This window comes from Oxyura jamaicensis (assembly GCF_011077185.1).
Source record: "Oxyura jamaicensis isolate SHBP4307 breed ruddy duck chromosome 1 unlocalized genomic scaffold, BPBGC_Ojam_1.0 oxy1_random_OJ106547, whole genome shotgun sequence".
NCBI lineage: Eukaryota > Metazoa > Chordata > Aves > Anseriformes > Anatidae > Oxyura > Oxyura jamaicensis.
The window spans coordinates 12,057-36,841 of record NW_023303230.1 but is presented as its reverse complement, the minus strand read 5'-3'; the positions used below and the strand labels follow the sequence as shown (position 1 = coordinate 36,841).

The 24,785-nt window shown below is 45.5% G+C and overlaps 4 protein-coding genes across 6 annotated transcripts in view; 2 read left to right on the top strand and 2 right to left on the bottom strand.

Annotated features, from left to right (window-relative positions):
- The window catches only part of LOC118156902 (meiosis inhibitor protein 1-like), a 35,363-nt gene extending 28,435 nt beyond the window's left edge, over positions 1-6,928 (bottom strand). The window contains exons 1-7 of one of the 3 annotated variants that reach the window (XM_035311117.1): positions 6,821-6,928; positions 6,468-6,591; positions 4,104-4,154; positions 2,412-2,485; positions 1,628-1,733; positions 1,212-1,415; positions 338-468 (exon numbers count right to left, since the gene is read on the bottom strand). In XM_035311117.1, coding sequence (XP_035167008.1) covers positions 338-468; positions 1,212-1,415; positions 1,628-1,733; positions 2,412-2,485; positions 4,104-4,154; positions 6,468-6,591; positions 6,821-6,928 — 798 coding nt within the window. Of the gene's footprint in view, positions 1-337; positions 469-1,211; positions 1,416-1,627; positions 1,734-2,411; positions 2,486-2,516; positions 2,732-4,103; positions 4,155-4,254; positions 4,379-6,467; positions 6,592-6,820 lie in introns of those variants that run through there. The other 2 variants (XM_035311118.1, XM_035311119.1) reach the window with 2 other exon arrangements.
- Positions 6,929-7,202: 274 nt separating this feature from the next.
- Positions 7,203-10,525, top strand: LOC118156905 (NHP2-like protein 1). The gene is made up of 3 exons (XM_035311122.1): positions 7,203-7,359; positions 7,769-7,889; positions 8,509-10,525. Exons 1-3 carry the CDS (start codon positions 7,357-7,359, stop codon positions 8,769-8,771), a joined length of 387 nt encoding a protein of 128 aa, XP_035167013.1. The 5' UTR covers positions 7,203-7,356; the 3' UTR covers positions 8,772-10,525.
- The window catches only part of LOC118156904 (desumoylating isopeptidase 1), a 28,481-nt gene continuing 11,115 nt past the window's right edge, over positions 7,420-24,785 (top strand). The window contains exon 1 of the mRNA XM_035311121.1: positions 7,420-7,443. The gene's annotated coding sequence lies outside the window, so the exon portion shown is untranslated. The remainder of the gene's footprint in view (positions 7,444-24,785) is intronic.
- LOC118156903 (X-ray repair cross-complementing protein 5) lies at positions 11,121-24,524 on the bottom strand. Its single transcript, XM_035311120.1, has 12 exons — positions 24,412-24,524; positions 24,203-24,318; positions 23,777-23,915; positions 21,629-21,883; positions 20,603-20,786; positions 19,130-19,316; positions 17,734-17,902; positions 16,443-16,604; positions 15,412-15,541; positions 13,944-14,044; positions 13,009-13,122; positions 11,121-12,334 (listed from the first exon to the last, which is right to left on the bottom strand). The coding sequence occupies exons 1-12, from the start codon at positions 24,509-24,511 to the stop codon at positions 12,138-12,140; spliced, it is 1,854 nt and encodes a 617-aa protein (XP_035167011.1). The 5' UTR covers positions 24,512-24,524; the 3' UTR covers positions 11,121-12,137.

Here is a 24,785-nt window from a genome sequence, read left to right as displayed (position 1 = left end):
CATATATATATACTTATAGAAGTAAAAATAGCTCTGCCCTGATGCTTAGTCTTACTGGCACTACAAGAGTTTCAAGCGATGGTGAGTAAAGCCAGCTGAGGCCACACAGAAAACTTCTCCCCTGCATGATTCAGGAATGACCAATGAGATCAATGGGGGTGTCCCCATTTTCCACTGCAGTCTCTACTGCTAGTCAGTGTTGGCAACAGCAGTTAATTGAATAAAGATTCAATAGAGGCTAGTAAATTTTTACTTCTACCAGCAATTCATCTCAGAACAAGGGATAACCTGTTAGAAAGTCATAGGCTGCATGCTCTAAGACTACTTTATCAATCACCTTTTTGAGAACAAGTGGAAGTGGATTTTCCCCTTCTAAGAAGTCAGAGTTTTCAGATTTCTCCTCTGTCCTTGAATTATTCATAAGAATGGATACAAAATGGTCAGACTTCAGCAGCTCCTTTAGCAAACCTGAAAAAGTGGGAGCAAGAGTGAGCATCATACTGCACATGGGACAGGCTCTTACAGAAATATCTGTATTTAGTTAAAGGACAGCCACACACACACACATATATATATAAAAGCACCCCCAGTATAAAATTATGGAGCACTGTTACAGGTATCGATGGAAATCATCAGTACACATCAGTACAAATTCACAAGGGGTAATGCCTGAGCTCAGCTTTCAAAGGAATCATCATCTTTCTGCAGTGGCTAAGTAGATGATCTAAGGAGCAATCCAATTCTTACTCACCTCCTACAAGAAAAAGGAATTCCCTGGATGGTTTGCAAACAAGTGCCAGGAAGGCTGAAATTATACTCTCCGGCATGTAAATGCAGTTGGAAGCATAAATGCACGAAAACACCGCTTCCACGTTACCTTTTTAACCTGAAGAACATGATGCCCCACACCTGAAGATGATATTTGTTAGACTCCATCCCACTGCCCTACAAAACCCACCTGTCTGTGCATAGCGTTTGCGTTAGAGACTTCTGGGCGTTCACTTATACACAGTGCACATATGCACTTCTCAGCAGCAGGTCTGGGTCATTTGATTACTGTGTGGTAACAGCAAGGGTCAACTGCTTCAAACGAGCAGAAAAACAGCTCTTCTAGGGACCAACCCACATCAGGGCATCTAAACCATCCAAGGATTTCTCCTTTGTTCTAAGCCTCCCCTTGCACCTTGCAGTTTCTCTCAGCAATGCCTTACCCAAACAATTAACCTGAAGCTCCTTTGTCTGAGCATGGCCCAGAGTATTCAAGAAGAGACCACACAGCTTTTCTTCAAAGTGTGCTGAGAGCCTTTCTGTGCCAACAGGAGAGGAGTACAGCTTGCCATACAAGTAGCAGACAGCAGCCTTTACACCTTCGTTTGGGTACATCAAGCCCAACGGTAGATGATCCACTAAAATACCTAGTGTGAGGAACAGCAATTGCAAGCGTTCACACCAATGAACTGACTTTGTTAAAGCAACCCAAGAGGTCTGAACACCACTCCAACTTCTGGGACAAGATTCTTGTGCGACCTTCACAAACTCACACATCGGGGGTGGGGCGGTGCATGCACGCTTACGTGTATTAGGGCTGTGACTACAACCCTTCGGTGGAGCATGGCAGGTTACTCACTGTGCTTTACCACCAGTATATCAGCAAAGACTGGGATGGCATCTGCCAGCTTGCCCAGGAGAGTGAATATGGGCAGGCTGCCTCTCATGGTAGTTGCTTTGCTCAGCTGTAGAGGGGACAGAAAGAAGAAAATGTTTTACGGCTAAGAACACAGCCCAAGGTAGAAATGCACACAGAGCAGCAAGCTCTCTGTGATGTATAATGCTCCAGAACAGGACTTTTCCTAAAGTGGGTCCTCTTCACCATTTAGGATAGATCAGAGGAAAACTCTGAACACACCTATTAAGTCTTCAAAACATAGCAGTGGTCTTTTAATGAATCCAAGAAATCTCTTGCTTATTGTCCCTTTTCTTCCCTTTCCTCCCCAGCTCCTTTATGAGCAGACAAGCCAGCTGAACTTCTCCCCACTTTTACTATTTCCTGATTTTTTGTATCCCGTAGGTCCACCACAAATTTAGGAATAAAGACAGCAAAAGCACGGGCTGGGAAAGCTCCTCGTACCGCTGTCATGGTAAGGGAGGAAAAGAAGAATCTGAGGAAGGCACACAGCTTCATGAGAGCATCATGAAGCCATACAGCTGCAACGCGTCATGGGGACAATAGAAAACTCCAGAGTAGACACCAACAACGCCAAAATCACAGCAGGGGAGCTGGCATTAGGACGCCATGCTACAGCAGAAGCTCCATCTGAGTGCAGTAGCTGCTGTGTTGGAGGGGCTCTCATTCCCATGTCTTCAACCTCTGAAAAACTGAAGGGAAGGGCAGGGAATTCATCTTCACTGACCTCTTTTTGGCTTTCATCCAAAATGCAGCGCAAGTACTGCTCGGACTTCAGCTCCACTACCAGCTGCACCAGAACTAGGCAGAAGAAACAGGATCAGTAACTCACATCGAAGAGCACTCACAATCCATCTTCCACAGGGCTTTAGCAGGCCAGTGAGCAAAGAGCTTAGACATTAAATGAGTGTGGGGTGCTGAGAGATCAGGGTAACGCCAGCAGTCCCAGCGCTATTACTGCTGATAGCCCAGCCGGGGCTCTCTGTGGCAATATTACAGCAATCCTTCTCTAGCAGCACCACAAACCATGCATGGAAATGAACTGCAAGTGACAAACAGAGCATCAGGACACCAAGTAAACATAAGGAACCAGGAAGGGGAGGAAACAAAGCCCTAGTCTGAAACTATTAAAAAAAAATCTGTTAATTGAATAGAGCAGGCTTCCTGCTGTATGAAAACTGGCCTTTGAAAACATCCTTCCGGAGAAGGCATCAGAGCTGTGAGTGTCCTTGGAAGCAGTCTGAGAGCTCCTCCTCCAGCTGCTACTGTCCCTGAGGTCTACCAGCCACTTCTACCGACTGCAGGTATCCCATGCACCTCTCCAGAAAGCAAGGCCCTACTCATCTTTGTTCCCCTTAACTGAGACACTGTGCCCAACGTTGTTCCGTATGACTTGATAAAGCTGGTTTGTATAGATCTTCTTGTCGTGGCATGACTCATTTGAAGCAGAGCACACTCTACAGTAACACATTCTTTTCATTAGTATTCCACGAAATCATCGTAAAAAAATACCAGAGACTTCTAGGTTCATTGTCTCTTGGTATACCCAGGGCAACAGTGCAGGTTTATCTAGGAGACCTACTTTAGCTAAAGAGCTACACCTCTCAGCAGAGGCATAGCTCGAGGCAGGTGATATATAGATGGTTTAATGGTCCTTGCTTGCCCAGAACTCTCAGAATTACAAAGAATTTTCAAGAATTGGGTGTCATTAAGTTAAAATTCCTCTGTTCGAGAGCATCTGTCTCTCAGCAGAACCATATCATGGCAGAATGACCTCTCACCTTTGGAACACCGTTTCAACCACATGACTGAAAACTTACACCCCTCTGAAAGGAGCTGGTCACATCTCCTTTCACCTCTCATAGCTGGACAGTAGGAAATCCTTGCTCTGCAGATAACCACTAGACTCAGCAGAGATACCCAAGGATAACTGGACTGCAGAGATCCCTTCTCAGACCTGCAGGCACTTCCTTCAGAACAGAAATGAAGGACTGCTCACAAAGAGGAACCTGGAGCCTGTACAGCTAAACCCCAGATACTATTCTGAGGAGAAAGCACTAGATCCAAAAGCTCACTGAAGCCAACGGGAAGATTTCCATTTGCTTTAATGAGACTTCAGTCTGGTCCAAAGATGGAGCTTTGTTTACCACTGTTAACAATCTGATACTAAATTCAAGGGGCATGCAGAACTTGTCAGAGAAATGCTAATGTTTAAATCTGCATGCACTTCTTCCCTACCCTCACCCTTCCTCCCCCCAAATACTGGCACAGCCTGCTTGTCACTCTTGCAGTTGAAAGAAAACAGATGCTCCCCCCAGTTCCAACCGTGCAGAAGCTGAACATCTCACTCACGCTACCAGGCAAGATGGACCCTTCTTCACAAACCGCCAGTGGCTGAGACATGACATCTGCTTCTCACCTTCTATGAATTGGTCCTGGGCATCGCTGTCTTCCACGGAATGGCACATCCCTAAAAGATAAACCACAATCAACTGCGGAACTCGTTCCTGCTTGTGATAAATAATGCTGTAAACGCTTTTTGTAAAAAGAGCTGCAAATTCTTTCAGTACTGCTTTGTTTCCCCCTACACGAGACCAACTTGACTTTGTCAGAGGAGGCTGGATACTCTCAAGGAGTATTTTGTAAAAGGGCCCCTTTAACCAGGACAAAGGGACCATGAGGCACTCGGTTCTCTTGTATTTTTTTTTACAAGATTGCTTTTACTCTTGTACTTTATAGCTGAAGTCAGTGGCTCCACCTATGTAGGTAAATATGAAACTGCAAATGTTACCCTGCACGTACCCAGCAGTATTCATCTGAATTACAGCACTCCAGAACAACACAAGTTAGAGCCCAGCTGTGAGATGTCCTATCTCTGAGAACAGCATTCTCCCTCCACGGTACTGAAAACGCTGAGACTACATTGAAACACTAGGTTTAAGGCATATGGAAACGATTCCAACACTAAATTGAAGCTGTTATTAGGCACCGTTTTCCAAGTTATTTGCACAATTAGGCAACAAATGAGAACAAACCGCTGACTCACTTTGCTGTTTCTTCTCGGGAAGAGCAGTCAGGCACTGGGACGGGTTGCCCAGGGAGGAGGTGGAGTCCCCATCCCTGGGGGTGTTCAAGGAAAGGTTGGACCTGATGCTTAGGGACATGGTTTAGTGGGTGACATTGGTGGAAGGGGGGTGGTTGGACCAGATGATCATGGAGGTCTTTTCCAACCTTAATGATTCTGTGATTCTAACCCTACCTCTCAGCTCCTTCCAACTTCAGGCATCTCCAGCACTGACCAGCCTGGTTCAGAACCTACTTCTGCCACACCACACCAGCTGAAAATTACCATCCACTCGTAAGTAATTCTCCACACTACACCTCTGTTCTCTGAGCCCTCTCTCTTCTGCCTGTGCTTAACCTAATATTCTCTCTCCTGCTTCCTCCACAGCATTGCTTAAACCTTTGGGGGTCCTTCTTACACTCTTGCATCAAATGTATCCTTGGTTCATTTAAGTTCAATCCGTAACATACGTATTGTTCTTTGCTGTACCCCAAGCCTAGACTGGGATTCCAACTGTTCCACGAGTTACACCAAGTACAGCAAAATCCCACAGCTGTCCCCCCCAAAATGTAATTGTATTCTCAGAGAGACTGATTACTTATAATTAGAAACGAACACTGAAATGCAAGTACAGCTCCCCATCTTCTGGGGCATTTAGCATTCGGATCATACAGTGTAGGACGGAATTGGCATAAGCACTGCCCCCTCCACACCTGCACAGGACCGTGTGTGCAGGCAGCACTCGGTAAAGCTGTGTGCAACTCAGAAAACCAAACCTGCACAAAGTAACAAAACCGTTTCCAGCACGCGCACAGCAGAGGTTGTGCTGGGAATCCAAGTGGGAAAATGCTGCTTGAATTATTCAGTGTGTCATGGGAGGGGAAGGGCGAAACAAGAAGTATCTGTGATGTGCAGCTGGGATCGTGGACTTAAAGGAATCCGCTATATTTGCTCTTTGAAGGCACCTGCATTCATACCTTGCACCTTTCTCTTCCTGCCTTCCTGTTTCCTCATTAACACCAGTATTTTTTCTCTGACAAGATTTAACACATTTCAAAAACCAACAGCACTGCTATGAAAAGAAAAACCAGTCGGAGATGTTCAAGATCTGAGAGGCTGTTACTGGAAAGGCCCTTTCTGACACCCCTCTGAACCCTGCATTCTGCTGCCAGGCTAACCCCCCAGAAAGCAGCAGGCACCACAGACCTACAGCTACCAGAATTTCTACAAATCTAAGATGATGGTGTGAAAAAATAAAACGACTGTATAGATTACTGCTTTGCATATTTGATATTGGATCCTGCAGCACCCTTCTAAGCTCACGCTTTCATTTCTGTGTGAACCTTCACGTAACGCCGAGTTCAGCAAGACGAGAAAGCAGCGAGGCGTGAGAGCACGGCGGAGGGCAGCCTGAGAAGGGCCATGAGCACTCTGTTCTCCAGGAAGACTACAAAGAAATGTCAGGAAAATTGCAGGAGCTTTATTAATGCGCCAGCTCTGCTCCTCGGGGAGCAGGGTAATTAATTAACCTCTTCCAAGCAGTTTTCCATGGGGAGCAACTACGCCTAGCAGTGCTGGTGGAAGCATGGAATGGGGTAACTTGTCTCCTAATGTTTCTTTTTCTAACCCGTTTGAAATGTGGAGAAACCTCACGTTTTCACGCCTATCCCCCCAAAAGGCACCTGCCTTCTCCCTGGCACGGCCCAAGGGAGCTCTTACCGAAGAGGGTTCCTACCAAAGAGGTGCAGACCCTCTCGTCCAGTGCCAACAGCTGGATGACGGGCAGCGCCTGCCAGGCCAGGGCATCGCGCAGCCGGGACAGCGCGTGCTTCTTCCGCACCAGCTGCGGGTGGGAGAGGACAAACCCGTCAGGGAGAGACAGGACAACCCGTCGGGGAAAGGACAAACCCGTCAGGGAGAGGACAACCCGTTAATGCTTTGGCCTGGGATAAAGCTCAGCACCACCCCAGGGCTGCCTGCCCCGAGCCCCCTCAGCCCATGACCGCAAACCCCAGGCTGTGAGGGGTGAATGCGGGGGAACAGGGGGAGGCAGTGGGGTCTGCGCTGCCCACCGAGGCCTCGCCATCGCCCAGGGTGCCCATGGCGCAGGCGAGGCAGAGCGGCGGGCGGAGGGGCAGCGCCCAGCCCGCAGTGTGGCGGCCGCACGCCCCCGCCGCCATCACGCGGCCGCCGCCGCCATCAGCTCGGCCCCGCCGGGCCGCGGCCGCATGCGCAGGGCGGCGGCGGTCGCGACATGGCGGCGGCGACATGGCGGCCGGGCCGGGCTCGGCGGAGCCGCCGCTCGTCCCGCAGCGGGGTCTGGGAGGGGAAGGGAGCTTCGTCCGGCCCCGCAGCCCCTCGGAGCGCAGCGGGAGGGCGCTACGGGGCTCGGTGACCGCCGCCGGGGCAGCGGGGGCGGCGTAAGGCGGCGCTGCGCCGGCACGGAAGGCGAGGAAGGAGGGGCGGCCCCGCGCTGCCCGCCCCTTCCCGCTGCCGTCCCCTCAGTTCCGGCGAGGCGAGGCGGGCCGGGCCGCTGCGCCGGGGCTCTGCGCCTCATCCTCGTCCTCCTCCTCCTCCTCGCTCCCTCACGCACCGGGCTGCCGCCGCCATGGTGAGCGGGGCCGGGGTGGGCGCGATGTGGGGGGGGGGGGCCGGGGCTGGGGGTCCCGGCCCCGCTTCCCTGCCCCGGGCCCGGCCCGGCGGCGGCGGGCGGGGAGCACGTGGAGGCCGGGCTGCGGGGCCGGCCGGTCCCGGCGGCCCCGGGGGGCTCTGGAGGCAGCGCGGCCGGGCCCCCGGCGCCGAAAGGGTTCCTTTTGTGTGGGGTTTGTGGTGCTGAACGCCTGGAGGCTGCCCGCTGGGTGGCTGCTGCTGGTTTGTGGGGAGTGTTTTTTTTTAAATTATAAATTCAGCGCAGAAACGTGAGGTGACCTCAGCAGCCAGTGTATGTGGTAGGCTATCTAGTGCTCTGAACATGCTCCTTTGCTCCTGATGTAACGCTCTGCACTTTCTCCTTCCTCTAGAGCGAGGCAGAAGTGAACCCCAAAGCCTACCCGCTGGCGGACGCACAGCTCACCAAAACGCTGCTGGATCTTGTGCAGCAGTCCTGCAACTATAAGCAGCTTCGCAAGGGAGCCAATGAAGGTGAGACCTCCCTCTTGAAAAGGGTGCTAGAAATGCTGGGTTTATTGCAAGGATTCTCTGAGAAGCTGTGGCTAGAGACTATTTTGTCTCCAGCTGTGGGCCAATGACTTCATATAAATCTGGCTGTTGTATCTTTCTCCTCCTTCCTCCTTAGAGCCTACTTAAGCAATATTCAGGCACAGAACAAAGCTTTCCAATGTTCACACACAGTTCTGGTAGAAGCTCAAACTGTATTGTTCATGTGTGTGCTGTGATCATACATGAGCAGCCCTGTGCTGGCCTCACTTGTTTGTGAATCTCTCCTGTGCTTGAGGGCAGAGCTGGGCACAGTACCCCAGGTGTGACCCTGTGAATAATCCCTTCCCTAGGATCTGTTACTTGTACTCCAAAGGCCAGCCTTCATCCTTGCATGAGTGCACTGCTGAGCACAGCTCTGTTCAGCCTGCACTTGAAGCTGCCTTGGTTCTGTTCCATGGTCCTATAGCTGCTGGTTTTCTTTGGCCTGTCCTCTTGTTAGATTTTCTTCTTGCTCATGCTAATTTCAGCATCTCCTAGTGTTATTTTTCATTAGATGTGCATTACAGAAGGACCTAGATTTACTCTTCAGTTTCTTTTATAGCCACGAAAACGCTGAACCGAGGAATAGCGGAGTTCATTGTGATGGCTGCTGACGCTGAGCCCTTGGAGATCATCCTGCACCTCCCTCTTCTCTGCGAGGACAAGAATGTGCCTTACGTGTTCGTGCGCTCCAAGCAGGCCCTGGGCCGGGCTTGCGGTGTTTCCCGGCCCGTCATCGCCTGTTCAATCACCATCAAGGAGGGATCACAGCTAAAGCCCCAGATCCAGTCTGTCCAGCAAGCTATAGAAAGACTGTTGGTCTAAATGCCTATGATTTCAAGTGTGTGTGGAATGGGTAAAAGATGAAGTCAGGGGGAATTATTGTCTAGCTTTAGTTGGTGATGATAGAGTTTTTATACCAGTGTTCCATTTCAAAACACCACCTTTTTGTTTAATAGCGGCTTAATTCTTAAAGTGTCTCTGCCTCTTCTTCCCCCTCTTTTCTCTTATTCCACTCCAACATCGTCCTTCTCATTGTAATACTTATTGAAAAGTGGTTGTACAATTGTATTTACTGTTGGATGTTCAAAAGAAAAAAAAAATCCCTCCCCCTATCTCCATGTCTGCCTGCTCAGGGCTTTTTTAACCTGTTAGTTTCCTTTGTGTTAGAGTATTTCTGCTAAGCTTCAGCCTCTAACAGGTGTGAGTGTCTTTGTGCTTCAGAAGGGTTTAGTCTACAGAGGACAAGGCGTGTTGGTTCCCCAGTACGATGCAGGTATTCGGGCTGCTGGAGTTGTTCTGAAGGAAGCAGCATGGACCCTGTATAAGGCAGTGGCTACTGTGTAGCAGCAGGTGGAGCCCAGATCAGTACCCATAGCACAACCACCTCTCTCCAGGCCAGACAACAGACTTCTGGAAAAGCTGTACGGGGAGCGGAAATCTTACAGCAGTGCACAAGGGGAAATGTCTTAATTTCACTTATTTTTAAATACTGTCTTTTTAAGAAAATAAAAGTGCTGACAAAGCTAAACACAGGAATGTCCATAATTGTCGTTCCCTTGGGGAAGCATTTGCCACTAACTGAAGCGTTCCTACTTGTAAAGCTAAATTGCTCGGAGATTGCCTAAAGGCTGCTGCAGTGTGGTAGTTCATCCTCTGGTTTCCTTTGCATGGATTGTATCGATGACCTGCAAAGCTTGGGCTTCCTAGGATTTTTAAGTACAAAATGTGGTAGAGAGCATCTTGCTGTGGCTGACAAGTACCATACATCTGGCAAATCATAAAAAGGATCCCATGCTTTGAGGGATGCTACTGCACTATGGTCATCTAAGTAAAGATCGATGCTTTAAGTCATGGCCGGAACAACAGAGCAAGTAATTTTTCAGATAATACAACTCGTGGCTCAAGAAGAGAATGATAGGTGACCTCCTGATCTGGAAAAGCGTGAAGCACCATCAGCGTTTTGGATTGGTGGTGGTTTTACAGTTAGCTGTATTTAAATTGTGTAATAAATCCAATTCCTTGTCTGAGCAGAAGAGTAAACCTCCGTGTTGGAGCAGATCACACCAAACACGTTTGCAGCATGCCTGGACTTCTAACGGTTGGAAGTTTATCCCCAGGCTTTTGGCTCCTTACGTGGCTACCTGGCTCAGTTGTGCTTCTCACCTTTCCAAAATGGAAAGGAAAGCTAGAGTAGAAAGACTGAGTGGTACAACAACAGAAGGGAAAATAAGTTCTGTAATGTTTCCACAGAGGTACCAACTACATACCTCTATCAAGTACATCCCAAGCAGATGAAACCATCTCACAAAGAGACTTAAATCATGTTTGTGTATTTTTATAAATGGCTGATAAATTCACCTCAGCAAGGACGTTACTGTTGAGTCAATACAAAGATTTTGGAGTCCTATTGTTTGTAGGAATTTTAGAAAAGCTGCTGTTCCCTGATGCTGATTGTTGAGCTAGTTGTGCTTAAAAGCACAACTTTGCAAAGGACTTGCCCTCTCTGTACTGTGCCAAAACACCTGATGTAAAACAAAGCACATAAGGAGCATAAATAAAGGATTCTTGAGCAAGCCGAACTGTCTTCATTTTCTGCTCAGAAGCTTTCTACCTCCATCCTTGTTAAACTTCTGCCTAATGTAATAGCCTGCTTTAAGAAAAAAAGGGAAATGTAATAACCCAGACAAAATGTGCCATAATCATCTAAAGCCTGGAACATATTGCGCTCGGGGGTTAGCAAGCCAAGACAGAAGTTAACAAGGGCAACCAGGAAAGGAAAATTCACAGAATTAAGGACAGAGTAGACTCACTATTACAAGTCTTGCTAAGACAAGCGTTTACACTAACTTCTCCTAAGGGCAAAAGGAATTTATTGCTTAGACAAATCCTTATTAAAAATACCCACTGTAATGCAAGGTGATTGAAAGTAAGGCCCTCTAGTTCCAATACAACAGAGCTCAATACATGTTAGCTCCTCTTTTGAGAGGTATTGTGCAAGTGGGCAGCGTGCTGGTAGAGCTAGGGTGGTCGCAGTGTCAACACAGTGCTTGAAGCTGGCTCCTAACAAGTGCCACACTCGCTACAGCACGGGCATGACTTTAATACATGACTTAATTCTTCAGCATGTTGCCTAATTGAGCGTGCCAAAAAAAAAAACAACGCAGAGCAAAATGAGCATCTCACGTATTCCCTGTTTGCATCCAGTGCTGAGTTACAGTTTAGGAACCATTAGCGTTGTTCCCTACAGCAACAAAAATTTAACTCACTTTGCACTGCAACACAGGTGGGACATCCTGGGGTGAGAGTCTGAAAACCAATATTTACACATCCCCAAATGCAGCCTCTAGAAGTATAATTAAAAAAAATAGTGGAAGTAACAAGCAAGGGCTACCTGCCACAACGAGCTATTTTTCAAGCACGGATTTTAGCACCAAAGCCTGTTCAATACTCGGACTCATACTCACTACAGAGGTGGAAAAGCTCTGTGCCATCTTAGTAATTTGTCATCAGTGATTGCAGCCCTCCAGGCAACATGACTTTCTCTTTTTTTTAAAACCAACTTTTGCAATTGCCATTTAAAAATGGAAGACCTGGCTGAGCAGCTTTACGAAGCGCTGGCATTTTGCCCCAGCGACTGGCTACTGACCACCACCCATGATTTTCTCCTTTGTGATCTGCTGGTGAGCTTTGTAACACTGATGGTAGAAAAGAATCCAATTTTGATTATAAGGACTAACGCTGGCAGTTTTGGAGAGTAGTGGAGTAACCCACTACGTTTGCATCCTGTGTTAGCACACAGACAGATGAATGCATGTGGTGCCACTAACATGGATCATTCTGCTTTCTTACGTTGAAGTGAGTTTTGCTGTCTTTTTGATGAAAAGGTGGTATATATAGCTGGTGTTGCAGAGAAGTCCAAAGTAACTTTTATTAAGAAACCAGGAAGGCACAACTGTGGTCACTTTCAGTGGGTGACCTGAATCAGCAGGAAGTTTAATTCTGCCTTTGGCTACTGTGAACAGAATCCAAGTTTGCAGAGATTTTTTGTAACGACGAGCAGTTTCTCCACTGCTAGATTCAGCAACAGTTTGCCTTCTCTTCCATAGCAAGACTGAACAGACTCAGCATACACTTAAGACAATCACATCTTTAAGCAGATGGAAGTCAAGCAGGGCTTTCTGTTCCTGCTTAGTGCTTATTAAAGTATTCAGTTAACGCATCTATGAGCTCCTGCTTCTTCCCCCCACTCCTCAGCCCATAAAGCCTGCACACGTCCTTCAGAGCAGGTACAGTGAGCTTGCCCAGAGTGCCAGCCTGCACATAACTCCTCAGTGAATCTTCTGAGATTTCTATCTTGGGCCTCTTGTCAGCTTGATCATCACAGGCTAAGAAAGACAAATTTTATACCACCAAGATTAAAAACAGTTTTAAAATAGAAAGACATCAGCATTTCTTGTACACACCACAGTTAGCGGCCATTAGCATGACACTTTAATGGCTATCTACACACTTTACATTTTTTTCTAAAGGCGTCACTCACTACGTAAATGATACAGATATGATACGTCACTCACTACGTAAATGAAATGATTTCATTGATAGGATCTCAAACTCAAGAGCAAAACTTTGTGTTCACAGAGGGAATTCAGCTGACACTCCTTTACGCAGTTTCACAGGTTCCCAAACTACATATGTACTTGGGCATTAATTAGACATGTAGTCCTAAAGATGCCCATCTTGGACTTGCAAAAATGTCCCGTGAATAAAAGTCTGTTTCCTCACCCAAAACACAGACTTAAAGTATTAATAATTTTAATTCTCTGTTGTAAAACCTGAAGTTATAAAAGATATTTGTATATATTACAATAATTTACCTATATTCCTTCTTATAACACTCTGGGTTTTCACTATGCAGTTTCTCATGCCAGCAGCTGTCTAGCTGGATCCCAAAATATCCTGTGCTCCCTAAGAACCACTGAAAACACAGAAGCCTCAACAAAAAAAAAAAAGAAAAAAGAACACAGACACCATGTTGTGTGTCTGCACTGTCATTACTTGCCTTGTTTTCTCTTTGCAGCCTTCCCATCAGGGTTGTAGTCAGGAGGATAAACCAGCTGCTTGAACTCCTCCACCAGGTTGCCCAGCCTGCGGCTCATCTCTTCAGACTTTGGCACTAGAAAGGAGAAAGATTTGCCCTCTTAAAAACAGAGCAAATACGGGAGTCTAAACAAGCACATCCCAAGACAGAATCTTGATTCTGTAAAAACTAGCATGCAAGCATCTTGCAAGCATGCAAAGAGCTATGTTGTGATAATCACAAATGGGAAATTCACAGTTAATTCACAGATAATAACAAGGATTTGTATTATACATGTGCAGTAGTGTCACACACATCCCTGAACAATAAATATAGACACAGAACAAAACTTACAGGGTAGAAGTGATACAGACCTTTACTTAGGTCTAACCTTGGACAATTACAGCAGCTTACTACCTAAGGTTCCAAGCAGTTTGTTGCAGAATAGGTTGTTTCTCATATTTGCACAGTACTTAGCACAGGGACCTAGGCATCACTTCAGAAGAAACAAATAGGTGCTCTAACACTACTCGTAGAGTACAACAAAAATTAAAACAACAAAACAAACAAACAAAAAACCCCTTCCCCTTCAAAAGTAGGTTTCTACCCCTTGAGATATTCTTAGATATAAATCGTCACAGCCGCAAGGTGGCACCACTGCCTCCTAGCAGAACAATTCTGTAAGAAATGCTGCCAATTTATCAGACCAAAATATTAATTAGATTCTTGAAGACAGGACAAATTATTGAAGAAGAATTCTTGAAGACACATCCAGAATTCCACATCTTGGAACAGCACATGACTAAAACATTCTTCTAGAAGACATTTGGTTTTGTAGCACCAGATCTCTGACTTCAAACAGACAACGTCAAGAGCCCTTTATCCTACTGCCCATCACATGCACCAGTAATTCTCACTTGTCAGATCCTTAGCTTCTTCTGGTTCCATCATATCCAACGCCAAAGCCTCCAGATTCCTGAAGTGCTGCTGCAAAACCGGGTTCTCAAAGCTGTCGGTCCTGTCAAGAATCCCCCAAAATTTCAGTTCATGCTGCTGAGAAGCCAGGTAAGACATGCAAGATCTTCAACCAACCTATTTCAAAGTAAAACCTCCCTCCTTCCCACACTTCAATCCATCTCACTGGTAGAACTGCTTTTCCTCTTTTCAATTTATGTGCCTGAATGACCATCCCTGTCACGTATCCACAATGTTTGAAGCTGTGTGAGATGAACAGACAGAGGCATCCTGCATTAATACCACCTGTGCTATTTTCTACCCACATAACAAAAAATGTCCCCTAAGAGCACTTTATTAAATTTGTCCTAGCTATGATGAAAAAGGCCTATTCTCTGACATACTCTCATCCAAATTTAATTTGTGATAGATTGGCACAACCACAATAAAATGTGGTACCTCTGTAACAAGTTAGAGAACCACAACAATACTATAAAGAATTCCAAAACATGCTACATACAGCACGTGATGCCTGGGCGTTTCAGAACAATTAAGAACAAAGTTTGTACAAGGCTATTGCAAAGGGAAGTAGATTGTTTATGCAAATCATCATCTCTTGAAAGTTTCCTCATTAAATGCATTTTATCCACGTGTCTGCAATGATGTGGGGCAAGAGACGCTTTTTTTGATGAACACAAGAAAACAGTTTATATTTGGAATTCAAGGTGCTCCCCAACCCCGAGGTACGTTGAGACCTTCTAAGTAAAAACTTGCATGTAATTTATATATGCAAGACACTGCATTATGAAATGGAGCTAGCAAGGCTTGCCAAGTTATCTAGACCTATAGTTGACGAATCCCTATAATACGTAAACAACAGCAACATTTGCACAGTGATGCTTGGCCATACCGTGGAACAAAATCCAGATCAAATCTAGAGAGCAGTTCAAAGTCTTGTCCAACTACTGTAACAACAACCTTTAAGGTGCCTGGCTTAACCACTGAGTTTGGACTACTAAGCTGTTGAATGTTTTACAGTCAATGTGTTTGTAACTATGTCTTTCTAAAACATTTACTGTAGACCTGTTAAAGAATGCCAGAGAGCGCTGGAACAGGCTGCCCAGAGAGGCTGTGGAGTCTCCTTCTCTGGAGATACTCAAAACCTGCCTGGATGCCACAACATGCTCTAGGTGATACTGCTCGGCAGGGGGGTTGGACTAGCTGATCTTCAGAGGTCCCTTCCAACCTCGGCCACTCTGTGATTAAATTAGTAGGTATGAGGAAACATCCCAATTATATCTATTTAGTCAACACACGCAGCAAAATCTCATCTTGCGGATACTGCAGCTGAAAAATGTGTACAACACAGCAAGCAGTAGTGTTGTGCATCCTTCCCAATGTGCACCACCCACACTATTTATCTCCATGTACCTGTATTTGAACCGGAGTTTTTGAATGATTTCCTTCATTTTGTTCACCTGTTCTTGACTGGCTGGCACCTTTTCTGTATAATCAACATTCCGTTTATCATCTGCATACGGTAGGAAAATGACGTGGAAACCTACACAGAAAACAGACAGCGAGAGAACAACTACTGAGAACCACATCCTCAAAACCATGATTTAAAGACCAAGATGTTTAATAGGTAGGTCTGATGACTCCCCAGACTTGCCAGATGTTTTGTTTTAAGTAGCAGCAATCAGTAATACCTCCTCATACCTAAAACATGACATTCAATCCCAATCCCAATGGAAAAACCTAACACCACTACTGGCTTTTTGAAAAAGAATCCTACTAAACGCACAGCTAAAAGCTGGAAACTTGTGACCTGTTTTTTTAAGTGGAACAGCACAATAACTTGTCCATCTTCCCCGTCTTTCACTAAATATGAGCTTGAAAAAGGCTTGCTGGAAAATTTGGTTAATGCTTAGATGTTATTTCTGAAATGCTTTACACTGTACACAAGCAATGTTATTCCCCTACTTTACATTCTCCCAGTAGAGGGTTTTCCAGTTAAAGAAGAGAGAAAATGCAAAAGAGCAAGAGTCTGCCTGTGGTCCCTGATCTCCACTCAGCTGATAAAGTGCAAGTATCAGTAAGTGAAACTTTTTAACACTGTACAACATAACCAAGGGTACAATAAAATTCAGGGAAATCCATGTCCATCTAGTCAACAAACAGACAAAAGGGCTTTTATCTTTTAGCTCAGTTACTTGAATCTGCTAAAAAGAGGTAGGAGGCAGGGAAAATACTGTAGCCATGTTATAACCAAGCAAGTGAAGATGCAACTGAGGCTTTAAGAACAGATGCAACATCAGATGCTTACAACGACAAAACTGAAGAAAAATCATGTTGGAAAGCACTCTGCCCAGCTGTAAGACAGCACCAAGAATATTTCCACACAGCACAGGAAGCTATTATCCATCCCATAGAGTAGAGAAAGAAAGCATCTCTTCCCATACCTGGAGGAGCTATCTGCACTTTCTGTTCATCCACCTCTTCCTCCTGCGGAACCAGGGCCACAAAGCGAGGGGGAGTGTTCCGGCGGATGGTGTATCTGCACAGCGCCATCACCTCTCTCTCCAAGCACTTTATCAGTAAGGCATTAAATAGAGTTGTACTCCCTGTAAAGCAAAGACTGTATAGGTCAGATTGACAGGTTTGCTCCTTTGTTCAGGAGTGTAATCCTAGGTATTACCGATTCAATATCTGTGACTTCTTTGAATGCTTGCAGTATTTCCAGGGGTAAAAGCAACTTTTGGAAGGAGGAAACCTCTAAAATGACATTCATACTGTCCCTCGTGACCAGAGCTGCCAGAGTTCTGGGCAAAGAACTGAAAACATTAACACCTGAGAAATGAAGTAAGGTTGAAATCTAGAAAGAGATGTCTATGAAGCCTAACTCTGGTCAGGTGGGACATACAAATAGCAGCACATCACAGGACTTTTTGCAGAAGTAACAAATTAAGAATTCAGACTGCAATATTCCCCCTTGAGGCCTAACCACGTATGTGTGCTTCGTATTTCACCAGATAGAGTGGTTACAAATAACCTGACAGACAAGTAACGTGTTTCATTCGGGCAACTGCTAAGCTGAAGAAGCTAGTGTTAAGGTTCTTCTTCAGTCAGACAATGCAAGGTTGTAACTCAGCCCTCCTTACCCACTGGTAGATGGAGGAGCTGGACCTTTTCCTTTACAAATGCATCTTGGGATGGATTAACTCTGTATTTCTAGATGAATTAACTTAAAAAGATAGATAAAAAAGGAGAAAACACGATCTTAAGCATCCTCTCCTTCGCTCTTCCCAAGCCAATAAAGTGTTAATTCAAACACACCTCCCAAGGATTGTGTTCACACACCTAGCTGACTTGAAAACTGCAGTGATCTTCACTGTTTTTGGTTTCTTTGTGTTTTTGTTTGTTTGTTTTAAATCACATTTGCCTTCTTGTCAGGTACCGGGATCCTTCACTTTCATGAATGATAAAACCAAATATTCTGGGGCTACATCTGCTTAGTTTGACTAGCTGCTTTTCCTGGACGAAACTTAGAGCCCAGTCAGCTCTTCTGCTACTGAAGAAAAAATTAACTGCAACTGAGAGGGGCAGTAGCAGTTATTTCTATATGTTTCAACATCAGCAAGTTTTTGAGTTAGACAAAGATTTTACATTCAGTGATCACCACCCAAACAGGCTACAAATCAGCTGATTACCCTAATGCAAGGTAATGAATCTTCTCTTGCCTTCCTTGCTTACCACTTATTAGGGACTCCTCAGGATAGATGAACTGGGCAGGTTTGATATGATGGTGCTGTTTTAGCATTGAAAGTGGTTTGAAGCCAATCAGAAACAAGCCTGGAGAATCGAATCGTTTTAGCTCTTCTGTTTCCTCTTTCTCCAGCACAATCTGGCGGTTTCCATACACCTAAATTAGAGGGAGTCAGAGAAAAACATGTAGTAATGATGACAGCAGAAGAAAACGTGGAGGAGAGAGGTGAAGAGGATGCAATTGCTGTCTTCCACTACTGAAAAGGGGGTTTTAGACAAGACAGAGCAAATTCTTCTCATTAGTGCACATTGAAATGGCAGGTCACAGTCTGCAACCATTGTCCCAAGGGAAATTTAGACTGGACATTAGCAAAATGCACTTTCCCAAGCCACTGGTTAAAACCTGGAACAGAAAGGCTGTCACAACTCATCCCTGCAGTTACTCGGAACAGGCCCCAAACAAGCCCAGAATAACCTGATGCAGTTTCCCGAGTCTTGCTCTGGGATTGCCCAGACACTTCCAGAGGTCCTCTCGGATCCCTGGCTCTAAACTTGCTTCAGCAGATGCCTGTCAGCCACTCCTGGCAGAACTGATGCTTTTGAAGCATCACTCATATGTCACAAAAGTGAAAATGTATTGCAGCACTCCTGCAGAAGGTAGACACGCAAAGGCTTGATGTTCAGCTTTCTGCTTATCTTCTGTATTTTATTTCAAGACACTCGTGTCCACTATAAATAAAACTAATAATTCATCTTAGAGAAAAACTTCTTGAGCTGTTGGTATGGAAGGAAACACGAAGTGCACTTGTGACAATACACCTCGCAACTGGCTATCCTGCTCTGAAGGAAGGCTGTGCAGAATGTGACAATCATTCAACCTACATCAGCCAAGCTATCAAGCAGGAAGACAAAGCAAAGAACAAATTAATAAATAGATAAACAAACTAAGTTAATATGCCTTTTTGCTTTGGAAAAGAGCTCCAAAACCCCTCTGTGATTCACACTCATATGTTTAATAAAGTGGTCAAAATAAGTTCCTAAAGAATCAAACGCTATCACCAGCAGTGACAGCACAAGGCCATACAAGGTCAGATTCTGCCAACCCAGCTCTGCCTTACAGAAGGAAATGACCTGTGCTCCTGAGCATGCTGCTACCAGCAGCTATGCTTTCCCTGAGAGTCATGCCAGAGAAACAACCCGCTCTCTCTCTGCATAACTTACAAAGTGACCGCACTATCCCCAGGGGCATACAGATGTAAATATTTCTGCATCTCATCTTGAAAGTGAAATACAAAACAAAAACAGCAAAAGGCTTAACATTTCCCCCCCACCTCTCCGTCTGACAATCACAGTGGCAGGAAGAAGCAGACACGTAATACGTTACCTGAGCCCTTTTTGTATCACTAGGCAGAAGCAAGCTGCCTGTTTTTCCATTAAATACCCTCGTTTTTGTTTTAACTGGTTCGTTAGTTTCCCGATACAGCTTCACTGGATATGGCTTGTAAGCTTTTTGAATAAGATTGTAAACACCAACAGAAAGAGACAGATCTTTGTTCAAATATAGATTTAACCTGTGTAAAAAGGCAGATACAGACTTGAGACTTCTGAACCATCAATTTTTAAAACAAACAAACAAACAAAAAACAGTAATTTCCTAGATTATTTATTTTCTCCAACCTCCTCCCCCCCCAAAAAAATCACATGTGTAACTGGAAGCATATTATTACTTCCTCCAAAATTTCACTCACATAAAAACATTCTTGTAATGCTGTCACTTCTGGTCATAAAAATTATTTAAACACAGTTCATTTACCAAATTTCTTCCACCTTTTATCGCTCGGAAGGGCAGCTACCCTCAGGTAGAGCACGGGACAAGTTCATGGGTGGGCAGCTTCACTTGTGCTTAATGCAAAATGACCTCTGAATTCATGCAACCGTTCAAGCAGAAAGCAAAATTCCCCAAAAGAAATCCATCAAGACAAAAAATACCATGATTTAAAATAAAGTTAAGAGAAAAATTCAGAAGGAAAAGTTTAAAATTGAAGGTAATCTTGAAGTTCTGAGCGTAGGACAGTGAATTACTGTGAATGTTATTTGATCTCCTCTCAAAGATATCACTGGTACAGGATTCTTCTTCCTCGGGTGTTAGAAAATTTGAGGTACATTCCCAGAACAGAAAAATAAAGTTTGCAAGCGGGATCAATAAAAAGCAGCTGAAGTTGGATTTTTTTTAAATATGTTTTTAAAAAACATCAGGCTATAACGTTAATTCACTTACTGGGCACCCACATCATTCTGCTATGAATTCACTCAGTAAAATCAACTGTTATGAAGTAGGTGGTTCCAAAAATACTTTCCATCTGCTTTGTCAAGATCCCTTTAATCTCTCTGTATCTCTAAGTATCTCTAATCTTTCAGTAGGAGATCAGGAATATCAAGGCTGTGTGAAGCCATACCAAGAGCCTAGACGCACTGGCCACATATAACTATCTAATTACAGACCAAAATACCTTTCAGTCACATTGAGATTAATTTTTTCTAAGTTAACACTAGTAAGCAAAGCTTTGTTTCAATCTGATTGCACTATAACCTGAACATTTTAGACCACAAGCTGATGATTTTGGGGTAGATATTTTACTTGGGCACTTTTGCTCTTCACTCTTGTTATCCACCAAGGATAAATATCCTTGGAAGCCAAGGAAGAAACACCAATCTCATACTTAGGAATTAAGGCTGAGGAATCTAAGTACTGATGCCTTTACAGACCAATCATTCCAGAAGAGGTAGTTGAGACGCAGTCTGAAAATAAAATGCAGTTGCTTCCAGTGAATGGCATACCGTAACTACACACACACACCTGACTAAAGTCCTTTTCCTCGCCTCCTTTGCTCGTACTTTCTTCATGAGATGTTCCAATTTCCCTGATTCGTCAGGCTGGATCCCAAGGTCCTCATCCTCTGCTACATTTATAATGTCCCTATAGAACAAAGAGATATCGAACCCTCCTGGCTTCTTCAAGTGCAGCAAGTCCAGGATAATACCTAGAAAGAAAGTAAAAGACAGGAGGACGACAGAAACTGCTTTTTTCTTACACTGGCATGTTCCACAACACACTCAGATTTCTCTGTCATTGACAGAGAAAGATCCAAATTGCCACATCTGCACCAGATGTGAAAGAAAAACGCAAAAGACTTTCTTCATCTTCAGTCAAAGCAATGTCGCGTGCAGAAGGTTCCTTCCTTAATTAAGAATCGCATCAACATTGTGCGTGGAACAGCTCTGGTAAGCTCCTTTAAAACCTAATCTTCCTTCAGACATAGACGGAAGCAATCAGTTCACGAATTCCCCTTTCCCAGTTATAAGAGCTGATGGATTAGGGATGCCTCAGAGCTTCTAGACCTAGCATGTATGCTGAACTCAAAAAAACAAGGCTTATCTGAGCTGCATAGCTGAAGTAACGAAACATTTGCTCTCCAGTCTCTGAGCCCAATTTGCTGTTCTTCTGCTAATTCAGAATGCAATAATTAATCTTCCTTTTGTGTTGACTTAGTGCTATTTTTCCCTTCCTAGTGTTCCTTCCTGGAAAAAGGCAGAACAATGGTTTGTTTTCCATGGCCCTCTCTAATTCTGATTTACAGTATGAGGATAGATAGAGAGACCCTAGAAAGTAAGTGTTCGTTATCGGATACCATGGATTTTCTAATTCAGATTGAATATCAAATTTTCTAACTTAGAAAGCACCAGAAAGATTCCTTAGTTCTGATGATTTTACATTCTTTTTCCATCAGGAACCAGCAATGCATTTAACATCTGCTGCAAGGACACATCACATCACTTTTATCGTCTCAAATTCCAGGCCGACGTTAAAGGGGAGAATACTGACCTGTGTCTCTCAGATCACCAGCTCTGGTCCTCGCCAGCTTGGCTTTAGCACTGTCGTTGGCGTGAGGGTTATCCTCATTGGTGAAAAGCATGATCCTTTTGTGGCTCAGTCTGACTCGGACGTCGCTGAACAGATTAGAGCAGGCCCAGAGTGCTTCACCCAGGGAATAGTCAGCATTGTGGCCAAAGGTCTCGCGGAAAAGCGCCTGTCCTTCTTCTCCCCTGTATTGGTCCAGCTCTAGAACACGCTTTGCCCCTAAGGGAAGTAAGTGTTTACACGTATTAGAAATACTGAAACAAGTACCACAAACTCTTCCAAATAAGCGCTGACGGTTCCTTGCAGATGATATCTGAGTAACACCCCCTAACAGCTCTGTAGCTGTGCCCTTCCAGCACCTATCTGAGAAAACTCTTGGAGATGGCCTAACTTTTTCAATTTTGTAAGCTGGTTATCAGCTCAAAGAACCTGCTTGGGCCAAGAGGAGATGAAGTGCTTTGGCACCTTCTGTTGGGGGAAACATGCAGCGATCAAAGCATCACACACCCTCTGCATTGAAAGGACAAGTTCTCATCAGGGAATGCACCAATTGCACCCACTTCAGAGGAATGGCAGGCTTCTATGCCACCAGCAAACGGAGCGGAGACTGAAATACATCCTGTCTCCACTTTGGGAAGGTTGAGGATTCCTCCTGCTCCTTTGCCCCACATGCCTGACAGCATCAGTCTAGAGGTGAGATTCAGCCCACAGATCACCACATGGTGCAGAGTACCGCTCCAGTCAGGTACTGACCACCTTTTTAAAGACCTGTGGATTACTCCAGCCCAAGTATGACTCCTTTCTCCAGCCATCTAAAAGAAGTTCCTCTGTCTTCTCCCACAACTTCTCCTAAAAAGGGAGACAAGCTTCAATTTTTCACCTACTGCACTCTGCAGAGCTTCTTCCTTTGTCCTTCACTCAAATTCCATACCACTCTTGAAATGTCATCTAAAAATGTCCTTTTTTCCCCATTTTTATTTTCATCCTCAGCTTTCATTTAATTAATACCGTAAGTTTTCATAACAACTACATAACAATAACAGCGTGTCTTTTCCATGTGGCTCTCCAGTGGCAGCAAACGTATGGTTCTCTTCCTTTTTAACAACATCCACCTTTCACCCGCACTCCTTATCAGCATGATGAAGCTACTGCCTCTAATGAAGGCAAAAAGGGCAAGCAGGGAAGAAGGACTAAAAAGGATGAGCTAGAATTCTAAGGCACTTTCTTCTAAAGAAAGGAGAAGAACCTTGGGCAGTCTTGTCAGGTCCCACTTGTAATTAATTCTGAAGGTAGGACAAGGCACGGTTCTTACAGGAAAACCCATGCGTTATTAAAGCATGATAGCAAAAGCACTAACCTGCATCTCCTAGTTAAGAAAATGAAATAAAACCTCCCCGGAGATAAAGGCAGTTATTAGAAGCTAGTAGACAGAGCTCCCCTACAACACTCTCAGCCGTCAGATAATCTGTAGCCCCAAGCATGCATTCATTGCACTACTACTAGGTTTTCCAATTCAACAATTGGCACCCTTGTTAACAAGTGCATGCAAGGCAATCCTAACAAAACGTAAGAACTAAAATCAAGAACTGCAAGACTTACTATGAAAATTAGGGACGAAATACCCCAAACAGCTAACACATCGGACAACGTGTTCTAGCTGACCCTGGTTGAGCAGGCAGGTTGGACAAGATTACCTCCAGAGGTCCCTTCCAACCTCAGCCATTCTGTGATATTCTCCACCAGCTGTAACCTGTAGCTCCTTACAATGTCCACATATTATTCTGAAGTGTGGCCAGCACATGGTGGGCTTTCAAGAGTTCTTTTGAGATCCTCTTAGCTTTAACAGATGCAAGTGAATTACCACAGTAAAATTGAAAAAAGACACAGGAAGAAGATCTGAACAAACTATAACAGAAAAGGCTAATCTCTCATGAAGTTTCTAAGCTTTCACTAGATTTCTAAATCCACCCTCCCAAAATGCATCTCACTAACAAGAACCTTTTTGTCTACCTGATACCTCTGTTTTCAGAGAGGCCAGTTACTGACACTACCACACTTTATTTTTTATCTCTGCCCTCTCCATAAACCTTCCTATCTCTTTATTGCCTTTACCTGGATTGTCCAGATCCTGAAGAACATAGATGTGCTTGAAGTCGGCGGAGTTCTTGTTCGTTTGTGTGCCATAGAACACGACACTCAGCAGGTCCCTGTCGCTGCTAATAATTTTGCTGGTATACACGTTCCGGATGCACTGAAAAGAATGCACACAGGTCAGAACGTCAACATTCGTGGCAGCAATGGTGCAAAAGTTTTCTGTCTTTGGCAGCTGGCAGTTTCTACGCGTTGATTCTGGCAGACGGCAGAACCGCAACGAACGCTTTAAGCTACGTTTCGCCAGGAGAAAGAGTTCAAGATGTTGCTTTTCAAGACGTTTTTTGTAGTGCACAGCCTTATTTACTTATTTTTCATTAGCATTCTCTTTCTACCGGGGATATCAAGGAAATAAACCTTGTGTATGCCGCTCAGGGCCCGCCTCACCTGCATGGTCATGTCAAAGGGCGTCGCTGCCTCCTCGTCCTGGTAGGGCTGGAACATGGCCTGGGAGGCATCGACCAAGAAGATGAGGCTGTCCCGGCCCGAGAACCTGTACTCCCCTGTGGGAAGATGGGGGGGAAACCGTTTGCAGAAGGGCCCCCCGCCGGCCGGGGCCTCGATCTGCCCCCGGGGGGGGCGGCGGGGAGCCTCACCGGCCGGCTCCGTGCCCTCCTCATGGCCGTCGCCTTCCTCCCGCTCCTCATCGTCGTCGCCCGGCCGCTCGGCGCGGTAGTAGGACACCCAGTCCGACATGGCCGGCGGGAGGGGACAACGGGGAGGCGGCGCCCCCGGCGCCTGCCACTCGCCGCGCCTCTGCCCAATGAGAAGAGGGAATACCCCTCAAGCCCCGCCCACCCTCCCGTGGCCCCGCCCCGGGGCGGAACGGCCGCGCCGCCTAACGGCGCAGTGCCGCCGCCGGTCCCTGCGTGCCGCACATGCGCACCGCGCAGCGCCCCGCCGCCGCCGCCGCCGCCGCCGCCTCCCGTGCCCCCGCCACCGGTTCGCGCCCGCCCCCCTCCAGCCCCGG

What these genes read in the sequence shown, in the direction of transcription:
- LOC118156905 (XM_035311122.1), top strand. An exon ending in TCGCAAGGGAGCCAATGAAG is followed by an intron (nt 7,890 to 8,508) that starts GTGAGACCTCCC and finishes TTTCTTTTATAG; the next exon opens with CCACGAAAACGCTGAACCGA.
- LOC118156903 (XM_035311120.1), bottom strand. Translation starts at nt 24,511, where the DNA reads ATGTCGGACTGGGTGTCCTACTACCGCGCCGAGCGGCCGGGCGACGAC. An exon ending in TGGTGATCTGAGAGACACAG is followed by an intron (nt 20,787 to 21,628) that starts GTCAGTATTCTC and finishes CTTTCTTTCTAG; the next exon opens with GTATTATCCTGGACTTGCTG. An exon ending in AGTGCAGATAGCTCCTCCAG is followed by an intron (nt 15,542 to 16,442) that starts GTATGGGAAGAG and finishes TTTTCTGTGTAG; the next exon opens with GTTTCCACGTCATTTTCCTA.